Genomic DNA, 16,224 nt, shown 5'->3' on the forward strand with positions numbered 1-16,224 from the left:
CAGGGATGGCCTTCCCTTCCTGCCACCTTCTCCTGGCTCAGATCTGACTCTGGTACAGGTGCTTGGTTAAGACTTCACCTGGCAAGGTAAAATCAGCCCTGTTAACTCTGGCACATCCAACACAAATATGAAACTAATCTCATCCTTTTTCTGTCCATGGAAGAGCCCTACACTGACAGTCTCTTTGTACGATTCCTACAGCATTTTCGTGGGATTTTGCTGGTTGAATGATTTAATGGAGAGGACCTTTGGCCATGATTTCCTTGCTATGACTCCATCACATGAGAGAAAAACAAGTGCTGTGCCGGACAGTCGAAAAAAAGACACCAACCAAAAGTTGCTGTGCAAGTTATTCCAGGGCTGGTTTTAGTTTTTCCTGACATTGTTTAATACCTCAGAGTTTTTGCAAAGAATGTAAGATGAAAAATTCAGTGGGAGTTGGAAATACCATTTATCTGTGACAATACAGGGACTGGTGACACATTTTGGGAAGGAAAAACAGGTCAATGTTCAGCTTTGGCTGAAGTTCCTTGTTCCCAGTTCCTCATTTAACTGAATTAATATGGGATTTTTTTCCCTATCAAATATTAATTGGGTGGATTCTCATTTAATAAATTGCATCCAATAACCCACAAGTATCTTACCCTTATACAATTTTGCTTTTATTTATGGCTTAAACAGAGGTAAAATCTTTTAGGCATTTGTAAGATCATATGCTCAGGTGACTGATACTCATCTTGCAACATCAACGGAATCTGATGTAACTTCTGAGTGATTTGGGATTTGCTTTAGGCATAGCAAATAAATTGGCAGTTTTGGTGTAGTAACAAAAATAAATCCGACATTCCTTTTAAAATACAGCTGGTAGTTACATGTGTTTAACATTGTACTCAAGTCCGCACTCAACTTATTTTTTTCTAAAGAGCATTGATCTAAGTCTCTTAATGTGACAAAACCCCCCTTTTGGTGTCCTCAGCTACGTTGCTGTTGCTCTTCTTCAGTGTTTTTCTAGGTTGTGAATGTTTAGCTCTATATTCAGATGCCTCTGGAGGAAACTGCCACTTTCCATTCCTGGTTTGTTCCTTTGTGTGTTCTACAAGTCTTGTTTTCCCTAATCTATTAATTCCCACCATAAGGCCCTGGGGAGACCTTAGAGCACCTTCCAGCATCTCAGGGGCTCCAAGGGAGCTGGAGAGGGACCTTGGGCAAAGGCACTGAGTGACAGGACCAGGGGAAATGGGTTCCCATTGCCAGAGGGTGGGTTTAGACAGGATATTGGGGAGAAATTCTTGGCCGAGAGGGGGTGAGGCCCTGGCACAGGTTGCCCAGAGAAGCTGTGGCTGCCCCATTCCTTGGAAATATTCCAGGACATGTTGGATGGCGCTTGGAGCAACCTGGCCTAGTGGAAGGTGTCGGGGTTGGAAAGAGCTGACCCTTAAGGTCCCCTCCAACCCCACCCATTCTAGGGCTTGACCACAAGTGGCAACGCGTGACGGGCTTCGGGAAGAACGCGGGTGAGGGCGGCACCGCCTTCCTGAGAGCCCTTCCTAAGAACCCTTCCTAAGAACCCTTCCTAAGAACCCTCCCGGCCTGTGTGCGCAGTGACTGCGCAGGTTCCTCCCGTTCCCAGGCCCTCGGGATGGCTCCTCCCGCTCTTGGCATCACTCGCCCAGCCCTGGTGCCGTCAGAGGACGCTGCGCTCCGCCCCGGGGCGGCTCCGCGGGCCGGCAGCGCCGCAGCCCCCGCCGCGCTCACACCGGCAGCGACGGGCAAGGTGAGGGCAGCGCTGCGGGAACAGGAGCGGGGCTGGGGAAGGGGGGGGAGAGAGGGAGGCAGGGAAGAGAGGGAGGAAGGGAAGAGAGGGAGGAAGGGAAGAGAGGGAAGGCTTCTCCCGGGAGCTGCGGAGCTCTGGCTCGGCAGGGCGTGTTTACGGGTTTGGGAGCGGGCTGGGTTTGCCGTGCCCGGGGCTGTCCTGACTCACCGCGCTAACGCGGGGCGGCCCGGGGAGCCGGGGCAATGCGGGCACCCCCGAGCGGCCCGGGGAGCCGGGGAAAGGACCCGGGGGGCACCTGCGGGGTCTGGGCACAGGCTGAGCTGGGCGGAATGGCTGAGCTGGGCACGGGAATGGCTGAGCTGGGCACGGGAATAGCTGAGCTGGGCACGGGAATGGCTGAGCTGGGCACGGGAATGGCTGAGCTGGGCACGGGAAGTGGCTGAGCTGGGCACGGGAATGGCCGAGCTGGGCACGGGAATGGCTGAGCTGGGCACGGGAATGGCTGAGCTGGGCAGCTGGCCGAGCTGGGCCGGGAGGCTGGCTGGGCACGGGGATGGCTGAGCTGGGCAGCGGGGCTGGGCCTGCGCTGGCCCTGCAGGAATGGCTGAGCTGTGCCCATGCTGGCCCGCAGATGCTGCGGCCTGCCCCCCTGGCCTGGCCTGTTCCTGCTCCCCGCAGAGATGGGGGATGCGCTGCTGCTTCCTGCTCCCTGCAGAGATGGGGTTTGTGGTCCTGTTCCTCTCTTCCTGGGCCCCCGCAGGGATGGGGCTCCTGGTCCTGTTCCTCTCTTCCTGGTCCCCTGCAGGGATGGGGCTCCTGGCCCTGTTCCCCCTCTCTGGTCCCCGCAAGGATGGGGCTTGTGGTCCTTGTCCCCTGGACGTCCTGCAGGGATGGGGTTTGTGGTCCCGATCCCCGGTCCTGCGGGAATGGGGCTCGTGGTGCCGTTCCCCTTTTCTTGCCCCTTTCTGTCATAAATTGTGATTTGTGATGGCAGTGGCAGCAGGTTTGTCCGCCTGCCCTCTCCCTGGTGGGACTGCAGAGAAATTCTGTTTCACAGCGAGGCACTGAGCCTTTCGTTGCAGTTGTTTCTTGTCATTGAGGTGGGTTGGATGCTTGGGTTAAAACAGCAATTTAGAAAATTCAGTCTAGGAAATGTTTTTGGCTTTATTTCTTTTAAGCCATGATGTGAATTGCTGTCTCTATATATTATTTTTTTTTTAAGCTAAAATTTTCCTGGTGTCCTATCTCTGTCATTCTGGAGTACAGAAACAATTACTCACTTCACAGAAACAGACTGGTTGAATTACTACTGGCCCTGATGATTTTTATTCATTTGCCTGATATTTATTCTGGTCATGACTTGGTTTTGCTAAAAGGCGAGACTGTTTTCCTGTGCTGACACACTGGGTGACTGAGGACTCCTGAAAGATGGAGAGATTCCCAGGGAGGTTCTGTTTGCTGTCCAGAATGGCTCTTGCTGTAACCACCAGACTAGCAGCCCTTCTGCAGATTCACGTCACTGTGGGACGAGCCTGTGGCCTTGAAAGGCTTCTTTTGCAAAGTTGTTTACCCCAGAAAAATCAACTCATATTGCACATTGTGGTTATGTTTTTCTTAGTTTTCCTGCTCTGCAGTGGGTCATGCAGACAGGAAAAAAAAAGGTAGTGGGATTTTTTTGTTGTTGGATTTTTTTTATTTTGATGGAGACGAGTTTTTGTTTTTATTGTTGTTGTGAAATAAAAACAAGATGTTTATAAAATAAAAACTATGTTAGTGCGACTTTGCAAAATTGTAACCGCTTGAACGAATTGCGGGCAATTAAGATAAAGTAGCTTATGTAAATAAAAGGGAGTGTCAGGGAAAGCGGGAAAGACTTTTAGGATGTAGCATCGCAAGGGAGACAGAAGAGGGTGGGGGAATCCTAAGATGTTGGAAGTGATAAAACTTTAACTACTCTATAGTAGTAAGAATAGGAGTTAGGCAACCAAATGGTCTATTCAGATAAGGCAGACTTCGTAAAGAGTGTCTGTGATAGATAATTTTGAAACTCACTCCTTCCAATGTGTACAAGCATGTTGTGTTTCTTTTCTCGGTGGAATGCAAGGGGAGGGGGTGGGACCCCTGCATCTTCCCGGCTGTAATAAAAGTGTGCCTGACATATTGTTTAAGCATTTCTTTGAATCAGTTGGATGGGATTTTTTTTTTTTTGTCAGTAGAAAAATTTTAAACGGTTGAGAAGCATTTAAATATTGTTTTGCTCTGAAACCATGTTTTCAGTCTTCTGGGAGAAAAAAACTCCAGCCTAGCGTGGTTATAGCTACATGCAGAAATAGCTTCAAGCAGAATTAACAGGCTCAAGAGCAGTGATGTGATGATTTTATCGTGTGTAAAACTTGTTTTCTGAATGCCTTTAATATTTTGGGACTTTCAATCCTGCTTGGGCTTTGAAGACAAACATAAAATCATGCCCTCCTAGCACAAGAATGGTCCCCCTCTCCCCTCTGTGCTCGCTTGATGCCTCCTCTGCATATCCTACTCTGCCATAGCAGAGATTTTTTAGTGGGAGATGTGGCTGCAGTTCAGACTCTGTGCAGAAATCTGTCCAAATAACTCCTGCTCTGGAGCTGCCTGTGTTCAGAGGAAACCCTGCCCTTCCCATCTCCCTGCTGCCCGTGGATTGCAGCAGTCCTGGAGACCGGAGCCATCGCTGCAGGCACTCGCTGGGTCATTGGATGTGTCAGCCCGTCAGGGAGAGGGAGAGGGAGAAATTTTGGGAGAGGACAGGCAAAAGCTCCTTTAGAGCAGCCAAACCTTTTGCAACACCATGGTGAAAGGAGCACAGTCTGGCTCCAGGGTTACTGGGGAATTGCTGTAAAAGAAAAAGGATTTGAGACATAAATGGCCTTTTTTGTTGTTGTTGTTAGGGTGCATTTGTAGCTGTGAGGAATAGGGAGACCTGTTGAATGGTGTAATCAGAAAGGAGAAATGAGATCCATCTGAGCCTGTCAGGGCTCAAATATCAATTCTCAGAATAAAAATCCCGTTCTCAGAATAAAAATCCTCTCTTGAAAAGCACAGTTATTTTTCTCTCTGGTCTCCTCCTGTTTCTCCTGGCCAGTCCTTTCATTTCCATGCTGAAGTCTCAAAGCCTGGATTCCTCACTGGGGATTTTGGTAGTTCCACGTGGCTTTTAAATATAATTAACATGTAACATCTCTTTATGCCTTCAAACTAGGAAGGAAGCATGACCAAGATGAACTCCATCCTGCTAACCACCTGCATTGTTCTGGTTGCTTTTTGTAGTTTTGGTGAGTAGAAGGGAGAGGCCTCCCCATGTAATGTTATGACAGGGGCTGAGAAAGCCGTGGCAAAAATGCCAGAGAAGGAAAAATAGCCTGGATTATTTCCTAGCACTCTGGAGAACGACAGTGACCTTCGCAACAGGGCGTAGCTTCTGTCGTAGTTCCTGATTGTCTTGAGTCAGGAGAGGGAATCGGGGGCAGGAGGTGATGCTGCTTAAAACAGCACCAGGCTGGGGTGGTTTGCTGCTGGAGGACTGGCTTCCTGTCTGTGAATCGGAAACTACTTTATAGCATGAGGGAGAGATATGAAATAAAATAGGGATGGAATAAAATTCTGCTGAAAGAGTCATTGCCTGTCCTTTCCTGCCTGGAAAAGGCAATATTTTAAGAGCAGGTAAAAGAAGCAAAAATTTAACGCCTTGTTCTGCAGGCATATAATGGTGCTTTTGAAAATGACATGAGCACACGCTTCAAAATCTGCCTTTTAGAGTTTCCAGTCTCGATTTGTACAACTGACAGAAGCTTGATTTTAGCTGAAGTCTTGAGATCAATAATTTTAGCTGAAGTTTAATAACCAGGCATGTGTTTTGTGACAGTTAGTTGCAGACAGTGATTTTGTTGTTGTTGTTGTTGTTGATTTTAATGCTGCTGCTGTCTCAGTGCCTGATTATTCAGTAAGCACAAACCCTTGTTGTCTTAGGTTCTACCTTGAGATGTTACCACTGCGAAAACAGCCCTTCCCTGTGCAGGTCCAACAGCACTTGCTCAGTGAATGAAGATACTTGCTTGCAGCTGAAATTTGGTATGTATGGTGTCTCACAGACCGAAAATAAACACAACTTGTATCAGTTTTCATCACCTGTGCATCTCTAATCTGGCCTTAGTATGCATTTCTAAGCCTCACTCAAAGCAAGGTTGCAAATCCTTTTGAAGGTCATGCTTATATCGAAGCAACTGATAAAGTAATGGTGATTTAGGCAGTCGATTTATAGTTGTACAAGCATATATACAGATGTCTGTATATCCCGATTTAACAAACAAACAAATAAAAATGCATCCAGGGGAGCTGGAAAAAGACAGGGGATGGCGCTGACTTTAAAATGCAAACCCTTTGGCCTGAATTTGTTGTGCTTTAAGAACATAAAGAATGTGCAGCCCACAAAATACACCTGCAGATGAGAACTCTGTTGTTTATAAATTGTCACTACTAAAATAAATTCTCTTTTCCTGAGAGTGAAGGACTCCTCATAGAATCAGAGAATGGTTTGGGTTGGAAGGGATATTTAAAGATCATCTGGTCCCACCCCCCTGCAATGAGCAGGGACATTCTCAACTAGAGCAGGTTGCTCAAACTCTGTCCAACCTGGTCTTGGATGTTTCCAGGGAAGGAGCATCCCCCACCTCTCTGGACAACCTCTGCCAATGTTTGACCACGCTGATGTGCTCCTCAAGCTCTGTCTCCTGCATATTGTTCCCTGACAGGGCTGTGCAGCCCTGCCACAGGCTGCCCAGGGCCCCCCCACCATCCCTGGGGGGATTTAAGAGCGGATTTATGGAGTCCAGCATCTGCATGTCTCTTGGATTGCTGGTGATGATGACAGGAACTGCAGAGCAGCTCCATGGAGCACTAACACCACCATTGCAATCACAAGCTTGATGTCCCAGATCACCACTCAGCACAGCCCAGGGTGCAAGACTGGGGAGGGTGAGGAGGACAAACCCACTCACCGGTCCCTGCAATTTCCTGTCTCACCCCCCAGTTATTTTCTGTGCGTTTTTCGCCTCATTAACCACTGTTGTGCAAAGTGCTGTGGGTGGGAGTGTGGTCGAACCTTCCCTGTCGCTGTGGGCACGTTGTAAGGGTTATTTCTTGGTAGGAGGTGGAGAAAACATCTGTGGGTGTCAGGTGTAAGGGAGGCTGCACAGCTCCTACCTCACTCCTCATTCACCCCCGACTCCATGGCAACACAAAGCACAGGACCTCCATCCAGCTGCTGTGCTTACACTGTGTCACACGTTGAGCTTTGCATTGTCTCCACTGTTTTGTGCTTCCAACAGCAGGCACTGCTTCTCTCTTTATACCAACAATGGTGTTACTGCCAATATGCTCCTAATCTGTTTAATTGGTTTTTTTTTTTCATAGGTACATTGAGAACTTTCTCCTGCTGGAAGACATCCCAGTGCCACCTGCCTGACATTGCCGAATCCTTCCAGCTGGATAATTTTGAATTCTTCTGCTGCCAATATGACCTGTGCAATGAGGGGGCCATTACTGGGGTTAACAAAGCAGCCTTCAGTGCTGCCTCTGTAATGGCCCTGTTATGGATGCTCCTGTAATAATCCTGATTTCTGTGCTGTACTTCCAAGCTGAAATTACACAAAACCATTAACTCTTTTCTATGTTGTACTTCTCACGTTTTCAGTTCCTATCCGTGTGCAGAAACATTATCTCTCCATTCTAAATTCTATTTCCTGAGGTTTTATCTGTTAAATCAGTCTCCACTCATGGGAAGGTGTGTGCTATTACCAGTTACTGAGGTGTTTTGATCTGCCCCCATACTCATGGGGAAGAGAACTCGTTAGGAAGTGGTGTTATCACAGGGAGAATTTGGGCAAACTCCAGTGGGTGATGTGGAAGAGAAGGAACACTGCAGTTTTTCTGCTGGAAACCATCATATTTTTACTGTCCCATAAGCTGTAATTATTGGGTGGCATTTCTGTGGGCTTTGTTTTGTTTTTCTTTGGATTTGCCCTCACCACAAGAAGTGTTGACTCATAAGTGTAACTTTGCTGCAGGCTTCTGAGGATGGAAATGTTCGGTTTAAAGTGATGTAGATGGCTCTTTGTTTCCATCACTGTAACTTTTTTTTTTTTACAAGCCAGTGATATAACCTTGTCAAGTACTGTTATTTTGGGAGAAAGCATCTACATTTCTTAAGCCAAAACCAAAATAATGCTGTCAGTGAGGAACACTTTTCCCTTTTTTTTTTTTTTAAATATATTTCTGTGAGCATATAGACAACATGTTCTGACTTCTTTTTTTATTTTCCTCGTACATTATCCACGCCTAGGATTTTAACTGAGCATGTGCTTTGCACCGAGTATTTATTGGTGTACTGAAAATTGATTATAAAATGCTAAAGAGTTGAAATGGCACAGCTAGTTTACTTTCCCACCTAGTTGGGTTTTGTTGAAAACAGTGACATGTGAACGTAACCTCTCAAGCTTCCACCTAAGAGTATTAAAATCTTGCAGAACTTTATTTTTTTTACTTTTGTGCAACTCTATAAATGCCAATGCACAGTAGAAGTGTGTTTATATAGCATGAAAAAAAGCTGCTTCAGTTTGGATGTGGAAGAGATCTGGAGCTGGGAATACTCCGTGGTGGGCAGACCTTTGGCCTGTCTGCAGTACCTGGGCCCCTGTTGGTCGGTGCAATGCCAAATTCTCCTTTTTCTCTTCTGGAGCTGTTGGTATGTCCCCCCCAGAGTTGTGGCCCGTTGCCAGTGGAATATCCTGTTCCTGGAGCCCCTCTGCAGGGTGCCAGTGATGCCAGTTCCCCCAGCAGGACGAGGGGCTGCTCCGTGTCTGTGGCGTGCTCTGCCACGTGTCTTTGGTTAAGCTTGTCATAGCTGTGCAAGTATCCTGGGAGCTGTCCTGTGACTCCAAACATGGAAGTCATCCTGTCTTTGATTAATAAAAATGTCAAAAAGAATATGTGGAGTGAGTGTGAGGTGATTTGTCAGTTGGTATTTACAGTGGGATACAACTCCAGCCATTTCCACGTGAGGTGCATCCAGACTTCCCATCCAGAGACTCTCAGCAAGCTGCAAGGAGACTTCTTCCTTATTTCCCAGCTGATTAACAAAAACAGACACTAGAAGACAGTATCTGCACAGTGACCAAACTCAGGTTCACTTTGGGTGAAAGAGTATTAAAGCACTGGCTCAGTGTAAAGGGGGGAAGGTTTGTAGCAGATCCGTGTCTTTTGTTGGACAAGCTGATGGATTACTTGTGCTTAAATCATCTTGGTTGCAGCATTTTTTCTCTGCTGTATTGTTAACATCTCTCTTGGTGGCACTTTTAACTTGTTTTATTGCTGTATGGTCTGCACATATAAAATATTCTGCCTTTTTAGTAAGTGCAAACAGTGGCTCTGTATTTTGTCTGATAATAGCTCAAACAATCATTTTTAATATTTTGTTTATAGCCTTGTACACTTTTTGTATCTAATTTATCATATTTCTCCTTCCTTCCTCTTCCAGAAACAGTTTTGGGAAGTAGAAGGTCACTTTTTTTGTTAGGATGAACAGCAACATTGTTTGATTCCTGTTAGGTTTGCCTTTTCTGAGCCTGCAATGGGCTGACTGATGAGCTCTCCTACAGACTGTGGAGCAGTGGCTGCTCCTTGAATTTTGGCACTTCTGCAACTGCTGCTGTGTCATGTCCAGGTTTCATGGCCAGTCCTCAAAGACGGGTGACCAGAGCCATTAAAATCTTAGAGGAAATACTGGAACTTGATTTAAAATTCCATTTTGTGATGGTAAGACAGTGTAGTGAGGAGCAGCAGGAGCCCCAGGTCCTCTTCTGCCAGCTGGTGAGCCCCCAGCACATCCTGGAGCCTGGGGTTATTCCCAGTCTTTGGGTGGGTGTCACAAAATGGAGCTTGAGCCCCAGGGACTCCTAACTTTGGGCTGTCTCCAGTGGGAAGTGCAGGTGCTGGATAGACACAGGATAATGCAAGATAAATTCAGGGTGATCTTCTGTATCACTGTGCAGAGGTGTCTGTTGCCCTGTGCAGTGAGTGCTGGGTAACTTGCCATTCTTGTCTTGGTTGGTTTAGCTTCATTTTATAACCATCTAAATGGTTTGCTCTGTTCTGAATTAGTGGCATGACTTAAACCTCAGCCTTAGCTGTTAACCTCTGAGTGTGCTTTTTATGCCACTACACATCATTTATATACTAATGGCCCTCTAATCATTAAATCTAATTATCAGAAGATGATTAGATGATCCCTGCATCTACTTCTCAATATTCATTGCTGTCATAACCAGTAGTCTCTGGTTTTTGGGGTCACAGGTTATACAGGAACAAGAAGGAGGAAGTGGCAAATGGAAGGGGTAGCACAGCAGAAATTCATTCTTGTGAGCTGTCTTTACCATCAATCCCTCCCTCAAGCCCTCATGCTGCTTCCTGCCTTCCCCATGGCTGTAACCGGCTGTCCTTGACTGGAACTCGTGCATGGAGAGCTTGGAATGTTCATGGTACTGTCAGGAATGTGGGGCTGATACACCTGCTTGCTGGGAACTGGCTTCATCCTGTGGGAAGTCCTGCTCTGCTTTTCCCATCCCTCCTCAGAGATGAGGTGGGATGTCTCCATGTTATTTCGGGATGCAGGAAGTTGTGAAAAGGAGCAGGTGCATGGAAGAAAGCAGACAGGCAGAGCAAGCAATTTCCTCCCACTGCTTTTTGGAGTGAGAGAAAAGAGGAGGCTGACCAGTGAGCAGCTTTATTTTGTAAAAAGGAAAAGGAACTGCTAAAATAATAAAATAGCTCCAGCAGAGAACTGCACGTTGAATAACTCGAGGTTGCACTAACTGGGGCATCTGGATACTGCTGTTATATAAATATTAAATGCATTTAATAACAACGGTGTTCTTCCAGCTGAAGAGAGTTTAATGTTTCTCTGAGGGGCTTGGATCTTGCTGCTTAAATACAGCCAGTTCCAGGGCTGACATCAGAGCAAGGGAGTTTGGTTGTGCCTAAACATCCAAGAGATGTTTTGTCTGCAAGGTCCCCATGTTCTATTCAGGCAGAAACAAGCACTTTCTGACTCCACACAATGTCAATACTGCACTAATTAGGGCACTGCTAACACCATTCTGCATTTGGCTGGGGGATCCCCAGAAGAAGTACCTTGTCATTTTTACTCCCATCTTCCCAAGAATAATTTATATAATGGTTTAAATCAAGACCTGCAGATGATATTATCTTTATGGGTTTATGTTCTGTGTTGATCATTACAGTATGACAACTTACTGCATAGGAAAAACTGTTCTGGAGCCCAGAAAAGGGCCTTCTTTAAAAATGCTTTTGATTTCTTTCTTGTAAATGGAATGAATTAATTAAAAAAAAGTATTTGGAGCAAAGTTTCCCTCCTGATTAACAGAATCTCTGCATGTGATGCAATGTTGATTCTATTTAAGTGTTTAGGGGTCTTACATTGATTTAGACGCTCCCAAATCCAGATCCCAGCCCTGCTGTGAGTTATTCATGGCATACTACTGTTAATAACACTTTAATTCCTCACTGCACAGGGCTGGCTTGATGCTAACACAATTTAAAGCAGCCACTTAGACCATTCTGGTAGCTAAAGATGAGAGTGAAGCACGTGTACTCCCATTTCCTCCTGTTTCAGCTATTCAGAGATGCTGCTTTGGGGCAGCTTTTGAAAAAGATGGTGCTATGGAGGTGCTGCAGTCTGGGGATAAAATTACAAAGGTTACAGGTTGAATAGATGGATGGTGTGGTCAGATTCACTTTGGAATTTGTTTTGGAGGCTGCTGTGAACGAAATCTATTGGAGCAAGGAACTGGTGCAGACAGGACTGTCTGCCTTGTGCTCTGCTGGGTGCACAGTGCAATAATGGGAATACTGGTTTCAAACTTTCCATTGCTTTTGAAAGATCCAAGTTTCCTTTGGGTTTCATTAAAGTGCACAATATTTTTTAATCCCTCACTAGCCCAGCAGTGCAATAAGGTGCATATTCCCCCATTTCTGTCCCACAGAAGCCTTATTCTCCAGGTGATTCTCCAAGAAGGGCTCTGCATGCAAGCGTGCGGTGCTGGAGTTCATCCTGTGCTCAGACTCCTATTTCCAGAGATGCTAACGTCTCCCAGAGAATTTCAGATATCCAGCAGCAGCAGCTGACATGTCACTAAGTGGTCCAAGCTTTGGTGAGAACATGCACAGCTCAGTCTAATCATTTAGGTTGCATTGCAAAAAAAGCGAAGATAAGAGTCTGCAGTGTTGCACTGGTAAAGATTAAAATGATTAAAATGACAAACACATCTTGAAATCTAATTAGTTTTAAGGTCTGATGTGTTTCTTCCTTCCTGTTCCCTGCCATGTTAATGTTGTAGGCTCCTGTAAATGAGGGTTTATTCTCTGTTCTGTGGTCTATAGGACGAAGGGATGCTTGTGTGGGGAATGATGGGGCTGTAGCCCAGAATCCAGTGCCAGATACTGCTGGATACAGCTGCAGTTTGCACAGAAAAAATGACTATCTGAAAGATTACAGAAGGCAAAATACAAAAGCTGCTGCTCTCAGATATGATGTACAGCTTCCTTTTGTACTTGTATGTTCCACCCCACAGAAAGATGAAGGTGGTTTTCTTTTTTCTGCTTAGAAAAAGGATTCTCAATCCATTCCCCTTCCTGAAAGCTAGATCAATAAAACTATTGTTATGAAAATTGCTCTCCTAACTATACAGCAACCAGTTTTTCTAGTATGAAAGTGTTTTAAATATATATATCTATATGTATGTATTCACATTCTACACTGCAGTGTAATGAGGTGATGGAATTTTACTGGAAACTTTGGCATTGTTGATGTGTTCTCCAGGGTTTATCTCTTTTGTATCCCAGCCTCTCCGTGGTCAGCACAGGCCAGTTGTGAGTTTTTGGGATGCTGTGCACCTATACCTTTACTAAGAGGTACTTTAAGACTACAACTGAATGAAACTGGGTCTCTCTACGGGAATTTTTTCAGTCATTCACTTTTCCCTAATGATATTTATGCACATTTATGAGGTTCCCTCTCAGTCATCTTTTGAAGCTGGGCAGCCCCAACTCCCTCAGCCTTTCCACGTAAGAAACACTTCAGTCCCTTAATCAGTGTTGTTGCCCTGAATTACCTTGATCTCATTTTTAATTGTCTTGGAGGGTCATTTTTTATTTTTCCTTGGGTTACAGTTTTGTTCTTCGTAACTTGTAATGTTTTGCTTCTGACGGAGCTGATTTCTCTCTCTGCCTGGCTGAAATAATTACAGCTGAACCTGCTTGAGACAGAGGCACTTGGAAAATGGGGAAGTTTCAGGTCCCTCACCCTCATTATAGTCATATTCCAATTAACTTCTCTGTTACAAATCATGCCGTGTTAGCTCACTTCACAAAGGAATGCTTAGTGTTTGGGATAAAAGACACGTTTAGATGGAATACAGAAAGTTGACATTGCTTTATTCACTGTTGAGGTACACGGGGATCACTCCACAAAACACGTACATCACTTATCAAAACTTTTAATTATTTATGCATTTCAGCAAACACAGGAATTGGTTCAGTGGCTTACAAGTCACAGTTCTCTTTGTTAATTAGTATTCTATCTTCTATCTGTTATTGGTTTCTCGCTTCTCATGCTAATTAATCCCCATTTTTAGTCTTTTTATTATCAGCCTTCCTGTTATCTTTTCCCAGGATGGGGCATCTCTGGTTCACCTAACGTGTCTTTGGGGTTTCTGCGTTCTTCCTGCCCAGGTCTCAACAGTAAGCAAACAAACAAACAAATAAATTCCTCTCTCAGGTCTGAAAGAAAAGCAGCGCATGGGGCCCCAAAGCTCTGTTTGTTTTTGTACCCTGGTGTCGAACAGGAACAGCCCCCGGTGCTGCCCGGGCTGCTCCTCGGGGGCCGCGGGGCGGGCGCGGCCGTTGAGCCCCGCCGCGTGAGGGGAGCGGCGCGCGCCCGCCTGAGGGCAGCAGGGGCGCGGTGCTGACTGTTTGTTTGTTTGTGTTTATAAAACATACACAATATGCGATAAATGCCTGGCCGCGCGCGGGGGGTCCCCGTTTTTTTTCCCGAGGAGGAAGATTAGCGATACCGCGACACAAACAGGGCAAAAAAGCCCCCCGAACCCGTGTGTGATAGGCGGGCGGTCCTCCGGGCCGCCAGGGGGCCGTGGCGGTGCGGGCCGTGGCGGTGCGGGCGCGGCGGGGGCTGCGGGGCCGCACAGGCGGCGGCACCGCCGGGGCCGCAGCGGGGCCGGGCGGCTCGGGGCGCTCGGGGCGCTCGGCAGCCCCTCCGCCGGCCCGCGGGTGAGTGCGGGGGGGATGAGCCCCTGCCCGGCTGCGCTGCGGCCCGGCCGGGCGGAGGCCCTCGGGGAGGGCGGGGGTGGCGCGGGGGGGTCGCGGACCCCCAGTCCCGTGTGCTGCTGGAGCCGGGATGGGAAGGGTGGGAAGGATGGAAATGGCTCGTTCTGTTTCACCTGCGCTGCTCTGGTCTGCCCTTAGAAAACAGTGCTTCGCTTCTATGTTATTTTTGTTATTTGTCTATATGAAATAGACAAATATGAAATATGAAATAGTATGTATTTATTATAGAAATTAATATAAACAGTATGTATCACTGGACTGCTCTTAAAGTGGTTATGTTTATTTTTATTTTTGTTTTTATTTATTGTTTATATTGATTTTCTATCTATATGAAAGAATGTTTAATATATAAATAGAAATAGTATATGTTACTGAATTAATATAAATACTAATGCATATTATTGTTAAATTATAAATAGTAATTTATACTATTGTAAAATAGTATATATTTTATATATAGATACTGTTATATACTATTACTAATCTTTAAATGTGGTCAGTGTGATCAGGATATAGTGTTTGTAATAGCCCCAAGTAATAGCTACATAACTATATTACTATATTTTTACAGAGTGTGTAGTTTGGTTAACACAGCTCCAGTTTGTGCTTCTTGCCTATATGTTACAAGTTCATATAGATTTTGCTCAAGATTTTGCCCAAGTTTTGGCCAGGACCTCCTAGTTCATACATGACACAGATCTTTTTAAAACAAATTTAACTTGATCAGCAGAAGAACCAACATCCAGACAAAGGTTAAAGCGAAATGTGCAGATACAAGGAGAGAGTAATTATTTTAAAATGGTTTGCTTTCAGTGGGCGTGTTCACAGCACAGAGTTGTTCCAGGAAATGGATTTAAAATAATCAAAGACTTAGCTGAGATTTTACACACTCTGTTTTTCTGCTTCTGGAAGGAAAATAGGAAGGGAAATGCTCTTATATTCCTTGGTAGTGAGAGGGCAGAGTTCTCCCTCAGCACTGCCTTTCACAGTCTGTTTCTGCAGGAGAAGGGGAAAGGTCCTTCCTTAGCAGCCTGATGGTGAGAACTCACGTGAGTGCTCTTTGAAGCCATTTTTTAATCAGCACGATTTTGGAATAGGTGTGTGGAAAGCTGGACAGACACCAGGAGTTCTATGGGAGTCAGAAGGCTGTTCCTCTGCCTGGGTAGTCACCCGGAGAGGGATTTGTAAGATCACAGTTCAGTGTTTTGCCGTGTAGTTGGTCACCCTGAGCTGTGGGACTCGTGTGAGCGCTGCAGGATGAGCTGCTGCCCCAGTCTGTGCCCTGTGTGCTGGGCCCTGTGGTGTCTGACTCAGGGGAGGAAGGTGGCTGGAAAATGCCCAGATGAATAATACATGGGTGGGTTTTCTTTAGCTGGAGTTGGCTGCAGCTGGTAATGAATGAATATGAAGGCAAAGCTGCCACTGGGACTTTCCTTTTTTGGTAACATCCCATTGTGATTAGAGCTGAAACCTCACTTGCACTTTGAGCATCAGGAGAAACTTGTTTCATAAAATTAAGTGGCATCTGTTGTATCTGATGGAATTTGTGGCAGATAAGATTATCCTGCTGTTCTTCAGTGAGGAGATTAATGGCTGGGGTGTGTGGTGGATGCAGGGACTGGTTCTCAATGCAGCAGGGCATGTAAGATGAGCAGGATGAAGTGCTGGCAGTAATGTGAAACCTTGACAGTGAGAGTGAGCAGCTTGAACTTGAAGAAAGGCAAATATCTGTCATTGAAACCTTCAGAGAGGAGAGCCACAGAAAATGTGGGCTCCCTGCTTTTCTTATGCCTGGTGCCTGAGAGTGTCCTGGGCACAGTCTACCAGAGGAAGGGAAATGGGTATCAAAAACTTACCTTAATTGAGTTTAGATGTCCTGCAAGGAGAAGGGATCAAATTGAGTGGTCCAGAAGCTTTAACTTCTTGTCTGTACTCCAGAAAAATAGGAAAAATACATTGTTGCTGGGTAAGGAAAGCCTGGTCAGTTTTGTTTCCCAACA

The 16,224-nt window shown here is 45.8% G+C and overlaps 2 protein-coding genes across 5 annotated transcripts in view; both read left to right on the plus strand.

Moving 5' to 3' along the window:
- The first annotated feature begins 1,673 nt into the window (after window positions 1–1,673).
- CD59 (CD59 molecule (CD59 blood group)) lies at window positions 1,674–8,791 on the plus strand. The gene is made up of 4 exons (XM_050335263.1): window positions 1,674–1,774; window positions 5,010–5,082; window positions 5,777–5,878; window positions 7,220–8,791. Exons 2-4 carry the CDS (start codon window positions 5,019–5,021, stop codon window positions 7,411–7,413), a joined length of 360 nt encoding a protein of 119 aa, XP_050191220.1. The 5' UTR covers window positions 1,674–1,774; window positions 5,010–5,018; the 3' UTR covers window positions 7,414–8,791.
- A 5,274-nt stretch (window positions 8,792–14,065) lies between these two features.
- LOC126650411 (golgin subfamily B member 1-like) overlaps window positions 14,066–16,224 on the plus strand; it is a 37,530-nt gene continuing 35,371 nt past the window's right edge. For 2 of the 4 annotated variants that reach the window (XM_050335190.1, XM_050335192.1), the window contains exon 1: window positions 14,066–14,167. The gene's annotated coding sequence lies outside the window, so the exon portion shown is untranslated. The remainder of the gene's footprint in view (window positions 14,168–16,224) is intronic. The other 2 variants (XM_050335191.1, XM_050335193.1) reach the window with 1 other exon arrangement.

The sequence above is a fragment of the Myiozetetes cayanensis genome, unplaced genomic scaffold (assembly GCF_022539395.1).
Source record: "Myiozetetes cayanensis isolate MyiCay16 unplaced genomic scaffold, myiCay2020 scf6-25, whole genome shotgun sequence".
NCBI lineage: Eukaryota > Metazoa > Chordata > Aves > Passeriformes > Tyrannidae > Myiozetetes > Myiozetetes cayanensis.

Excerpts from the sequence above, each read along its gene's own strand:
- CD59 (XM_050335263.1), top strand. The coding sequence starts at position 5,019 with ATGACCAAGATGAACTCCATCCTGCTAACCACCTGCATTGTTCTGGTT. Across the intron at positions 5,083-5,776 it reads GGTTGCTTTTTGTAGTTTTG|GTTCTACCTTGAGATGTTAC; the intron begins GTGAGTAGAAGG and ends TTGTTGTCTTAG. Across the intron at positions 5,879-7,219 it reads TTGCTTGCAGCTGAAATTTG|GTACATTGAGAACTTTCTCC; the intron begins GTATGTATGGTG and ends TTTTTTTCATAG.